The sequence below is a fragment of the Abramis brama genome, assembly GCF_963993115.1.
Source record: "Abramis brama genome assembly, chromosome: 4".
NCBI lineage: Eukaryota > Metazoa > Chordata > Actinopteri > Cypriniformes > Leuciscidae > Abramis > Abramis brama.
In genome coordinates, this window is record NC_139966.1 from 51,925,099 (window position 1) to 51,931,503 (window position 6,405).

Sequence of the window (6,405 nt, forward strand, 5' to 3'; positions counted from 1 at the left end):
ATTATACTTTTAAAACTTATGATACCTTTTTACCATGAACATTTTATTTTATTATAGATTTTTATTATTATACTATCTATAAGATTTATACAAAACTGTGGCAAACATTACTTTGCACATACAAAAGTACTGTTGAAGTAACATGGTAATACCATGGTATTTACATGGTAATTATTAAGCACCCATGGTGATTACCATATGATACTAATTTCAAAGAATAGCATGGTACTAGGTTTGTAACAGTTCGACCACTGTTGGGAGGCTTCTTAAAATACTTTTTATATTCTCTCACACTTTATGCATGAACATTATAAAGCAATTTCACATTGGTATTCTAGGAAACTCCAGTTATAGAACTGGTGAAGCTGCAAATACTATAAAAATAGCACATACTTGTGTTCCTATCATTTATAATCACCCATTGGAGTGCAGCACTACCATCCAGTGGTTAACCGAAGGAATAGAGTTCAAGGCTACGGAGTGATAAATATAAGAACAATGCTGGGCATTTATTAAATTGAAAACCAAAGACAAAGGTGGAAGCTCATTTCATTTCAAGTTTCACTTCAGACACGATACAAAATACAAACAACATAAACACTTCTTGTTTATGTAATTTGGCACTAAAGATCAGGATCTCCTATCCTCCAAGCTCTTCTGTACATTGTAAAAGTTATAGTGAGGAGAAATAAGGAAAGCCCTTCATTGAGAGCAAGTTAATGAACATCATTACACCAAAAGTAAATTTGTCTTATGCTTGTTCATGGATGTATGGTTGTAACAGGTGTTCAATCATACAGAAAAGAAAGGGTGAAGAAAAACTACCAGTAACTGATTCTTAAAAATTATATAACTCCTGCAGTGGCCAACCACTCTGACTAGCCTGGAAGAATTTACATTCATGTATAACTACATTGTTTTTCTTGTATGATGAACAAAATACAAAAAAATATTTATACAAAATCCAGTGGAACAATGGTGTATTTTGACTCTGTTTCAAGCCATAAATATCTCAGCGTTGAAGTTAAAAAACATTTTCTTCAGCTAAAACGACTTTCTGTGCTTAATCTGTATTTGCATCAAGTTTGCAAGTACAATGCATCTCAAAAACATTCAACATCACAAGAATGTAAAGGTAAAAAAGTCTATCACATCTCAAGGCTTGTGCAGTGTTTTCCTCCAAGCGGCAAACATGACCATCTCAGTCCCCAAAGATCCAGAGTACATTCACTCCTGAAAGACCGAGATTCACTCTCCTGTTGCAAAAAAAGTGTGGAAAAGGTTTCATCCATTTCGCACTTCAATGTAACAACATTTGAGAGCATCAAAGTAAAAACAGCTATTTTAGCCATAAAATTCCTTAAAACCAAGCAGATCACAAATAACATGATGGATCTAAACTCACCCCAGCATGCCAGACTCCTTGGTTTTGATAATGTAGAGGAACATGAGGATAGTATGGAACAAGTTATTTCTGCCCTGTGAGAGAAGGGGGGAAGAAAGCATAAGTCACAAGAACAGAAGAGTTCATTCACTGTAAATATGGTTGGAGAGTATCAACTCACCTTGGGCAAGCTGTAGACGTGTCCCTGGTAGACAAGCTGAAAATGAGGAGGGTTTGTGCTACTTTGATGGATGCAGAACAGGTTCTCATTGGACACGTCTGTTAGAAATTCACACATAAAATGTCATATTTGACATTGTTGCAACACCTCTTCCCAGTCTGTCAGTACAGCTCTGTTTAGTTTCTGTCTCTGTGAAGCCCCTCCTTCTGAAAAGTGCAATGTGCTCTGATTGGTCGGCTGGACCAATGTGTTGTGATTGAGTATGTTTGAGAAATGTCCCACCTCTCACATAACTGCGAGTTTCAACTCCCAACTAACTTAACCTGGCCTCACACCTTTTTTTGTGTATGCCTTGGGCAGGAATGATTTAATATATAATATAATATTTAATATATTGTGACTGTTTGTTCCTGGAATAAAACTCAAAACTACAACAGAGGCGTTTCAGGGAGTTCAGTGCACACTGATATAGAGAAGAACTCCCTTTGGAGGGACATTGTGCTTGACCTTGAACTTGCAGACCTTTTCATGTTCAAACAGCAACATTACACACTAAAGCAAGTATAATAAAACTTTAACTCTTTAAAAATGCTGTATAAAACTCAATGCAACACATTGTCTGAGCATACCTGGTTTATCTGGTGTCTGTATAAAATGCTGGGACGTAAAGGTTTTTCCGTCAGGATACTTAGGATGTGGCGGGAGCCGTGAGTCCAGGTATGTACACAGCACATGCATCAGGATCTGATGAGCACAGAAGTGTTTGTGTAAGTGTAGAGTGAAAATAAATTGAAACTCCTCTAAACTGTAATACATTGGTAATGCAACAATGAAATGCTGCAAATGTTTGCAAGAACACACAGCAGAGTCTGTCGGAAGGTCCGTGTCCCATTTGCGGTTTTTCAGATCTCCTCCTCCGTTCCAGCGGAAAGAGCTCATGCAGCCACTGTGGGCTAGTTCTGCAAGACAAGAGCAGTGATACAAATGAACACACAGGGGCATCATCCCGGTTCATAATATTGGACTACGCCAAGTCGAAATATTTATAATGTTTAAGCGCAGTTGATAATATCAGTGAATTGTGTATTCTGCTCACCCTTGATTCTCTCCACAAGATACTCCTGGTTTGGTGTGACGTCCAGATACTGTACGATGGCATTGAGGGTGGGAATTGCAGAGGCTTTGACCACAGCAGCTTGTTTGAGACTGCTGATACTGGCCTCTTCACGAAACAAGGAAAACAGAAGTGAGACATAATGAAGTAAACTCAAACCTTTACAATTCAATATCTTTGGAAGAAAAGATGATTACCTCCGATCTGTAGCTCAGGGCAGCCTATCCTCCTGAGCTGACTGTTGACAGAGTCCATCTCTCTGACCAGATGAACTAGAATGGTGTCATTTATCCACTGCAATAATAAGTCGATAGAGAAAAAGATTGACAATTTATGGATGAAAATTTTGGACAATTGATGATGGATGAAAATTTTGGATGATTTATAATAGACGGATGGATGGAAATTTGGACAATTTATGATGGCGGATTGATGGAATTTTTTGACAATTCAGGATGGATGGATGGAAATTTTAGACAATTTATGATGAATGGATGGATAAAAAATTTGGACAACTTATGATAGATTGATGGAAATTTTGGACAATTTAGGATGGATGGATATTTTGGACAATTTATGATGAACGGCTGGATGAAAATTTGGACAATTTAAGATGGACTGATTGATGGAAATTTTGGACAATTTAGGATGGGTAGATATTTTGGACAATTTATGATGGACAGATGGATGGAAAGTTTGCTAAATTTATGATGGACAGATGAATGGAAATTTGAAAAATTTACGATGGACGGATTGATGAAAATTTTGGACAATTTAGGATGGACGGATGGAAATTTTAGACAATTTAGGATGGATGGATGGAAATCTTTGGATGGACAGATAGATGAAAGGAAATTTTGGACAATTTAGGATGGATGGAGGAAAATTTTTGGACAATTTAGGATGGATGGAGGAAAATTTTTGGACAATTTAGGATGGATGGAGGAAAAATTTTGGACCATTAAGGATGGATGGAGGAACATTTTTGGACAATTTAGGATGGATGGACTCACATTTCTCAGCTTAGCAGTCCAGCTGTCAATATTATCCGTCACCACACGACTTGTTGTGATTCTTGCCCAGACCTGTAATAAATCTCTTTACTTTAAAACACTAAAGAAATTGTTTTTGAAATGAATATAAACAAAAGCATTAAACAAAGATGCTCTGAAATTGTGCTGTTCCTTTCACCTCACCTCTTCAGCAGCTTGTTTGGAGCCCAGCTCTGTGTCGTCTTTATTGGCAGATGGTGCCTGTGAACGGCAGGCCGGCTGGTATTGAAACTTCCTCAGGCTCTGTGCGTAATCCCCCACTGAACGACTGTAGTTCCAGAATGATGGACTGTGTCTTGGAGATGTTGACTCTGGACTTCCTAAATAAGAAAAGATTGCAATGCCGAAGTCTTAGCACAGCCAAAGTTTGATTCAACACCTTTATGTGCATCCAGGCCTCTTACCCAATTGACTGCGGTGGCTTTTCTCCTCCTCTGTACGCAAAAACTTCTCCAAAGTCTTTAGGTCATCAATGTAGTCCTCCTTACCTCCGGGTGAATTAAAGACGGATGGGGATGTGCGGTAACGAGCACGGAGACTGGTGCCTTCTGCCGGCCCGAGGTTGCTTGGGTACGGAGAAGAACTCGGACTATAGTTCAGCACCTACAGACATAAAAAGTAAAAAGGGAAATGCAGTGGGTACGTGAACAGAATAAAACATTGACAACACAATTTTAAAGAAGCATTTCAGAGTACTCAACCTTGCCAAATGCCATGGAGGGTGAAAAGGGTCCTCCTGCTGAAGAAGGGCTGCTCAGAGGTGGACTGAACCCAGAGACACAGCTGGGGGAAAACTTGGGGCTGGTGCTTGAGGGTCGTGCAGGACTAAAACTGAGTACATTCTGTCCCTGCAGGGGTGACGACTGGACTGACACAGGAGCTTCTTTTTTCTCTTGTTTCTGAGGTGGAGAGGCTTGAATCCCTATTAAAATAATTTTCATTATGCATTTGAACATTGTATTTCTTACTTGAATAATACTGTTAAATAGACCAACTGTACTTGCAAAACTTAAAGCACTGTTATTGTCATTTGTATCTGTGATTTATCCCATTTTTTGTAATTTCCATGTGCTCTAATAGTCTGTAATCAAAATAACCTCCCCCTCCCTTATGCAGCGACATCTCTTTTTTGATGATGTGTTTACTGGCGTGAGGGTGGGACAACCTGTCACTCGACCAATAGCAAACCACAACCATCTAATCAATTACCGATGAACAAAATCAAGTCCCGTCCAACATTTATTCTTCTTCGAGAAGCCGTTTCACTCGGTCACATGTGTCACGATAGGAAAGAAAAGACTATTGCAACTTCCGTTCCATCTCGACTTTAATTCAATCCATTATAAACGTATGCAAGAATTAACTATATCTGTTGTCTCTGCATTGATATGAGAAATAAGCATTATGCATGATTGTTTTTACCCAAAACATGTTCTTACAGATGCCAAAAAACTCACCTGAGCCCCAGAGTCCAAGAAGTTGATGCTGTTCTGGACTAACGGCGATCGTGGTTGGGGCCATAGTGTACTTGAAATACTTCCAAAAGTCAAAAAGCGCATTGAGACTGAACAGGGAAGCCATGGCAAGTTCTGTCCAAGAAAACCATAGTTAGATTATACTAAATGATGGTCTATCAATGAGGATGATCATATTTGGGTGTCTGTGGCATCTAAAGGATTGAAAACTCTTGTACTAGATCACTGACACCCTTTGAGATATTATTATATACTTACCAATATACCAGATGGGCCAGTAAGTTATGTTGTAGTATCTGCTAAGAAGCTTTCCAGACCTAAAAGACAAGGTGACTTGGTTACATGTGGTTCAGAAGACTTATCAGATTAGGGACAATAATTTTTAACATGTATGACTATGAACTCACATCTCTGTATAGATCATCCCAGCCAGAGACATATTTAGCACAGCCCATGCCAAGACAACCTGCCGTGCCTGTTCCTCCCTCCTAAGCTTTATGGTCTTGTCGATGAGGGAGATCATGCCTTCCTTTGATGGGGTCATATCTGCACCAGATCCTCCACTACACCATAAGTTCTTGTAATAAAACAGAAAATATAAACAGACTATAACAAAAGGCACATAATGAATATCAAGGCATCTGAACGACTCAAATAAGACTGCACTGTTTTGTGTCTGAAGGAAAATAAAACTAGCAGTATACAATTGTGAATGTGACACCACAGTCTATGTTAACGAGCTGTAATGTTGAGTTACATTATGCGCCTTTTAGGCAATGTGCACTTGTAAAATACTTCCCTAGCAAACTCTACACTGGAGAACTCAGGCGACAATAAACAAAACACGAAAGAATATATAGGTTTCAGGGGTAAACTGCATCTAAACTTTGTTTAAATGTGTCTGATACATACTTCCTCTAAATCAGTCCTGCATGAACGCGGTAAAGTAGAAAGAGTGAAAACAGCAGCAAATAAATTACTTTTGAATAACCTTTCAAAATAAAAGTCTCTTAACGTGAGAAAATTGACTCAGGCTGTTGCAGCTCCAAACCAGTTTGTAAATTCCAGGATTTTATATGGACATCAGATAAACCAGATATGCTCAAAATGGTGTGAATATATTATCTTTAATATATTTATCTACATGAGGATTTTCTTAAATTTCGTGTTAATTGATATGATGATTGAAAAACATTATT

General features: G+C 38.5%; 1 protein-coding gene across 1 annotated transcript; it reads right to left on the reverse strand.

Moving 5' to 3' along the window:
• Positions 1-481: 481 nt before the first annotated feature.
• On the reverse strand, positions 482-6,163 carry tmem209 (transmembrane protein 209). Its single transcript, XM_084112599.1, has 15 exons — positions 6,119-6,163; positions 5,614-5,783; positions 5,465-5,523; positions 5,189-5,320; positions 4,433-4,653; positions 4,136-4,334; positions 3,876-4,051; positions 3,693-3,764; positions 2,877-2,973; positions 2,662-2,787; positions 2,427-2,524; positions 2,195-2,309; positions 1,566-1,663; positions 1,406-1,479; positions 482-1,256 (listed from the first exon to the last, which is right to left on the reverse strand). Exons 2-15 carry the CDS (start codon positions 5,748-5,750, stop codon positions 1,202-1,204), a joined length of 1,659 nt encoding a protein of 552 aa, XP_083968725.1. The 5' UTR covers positions 5,751-5,783; positions 6,119-6,163; the 3' UTR covers positions 482-1,201.
• Positions 6,164-6,405: the final 242 nt, after the last annotated feature.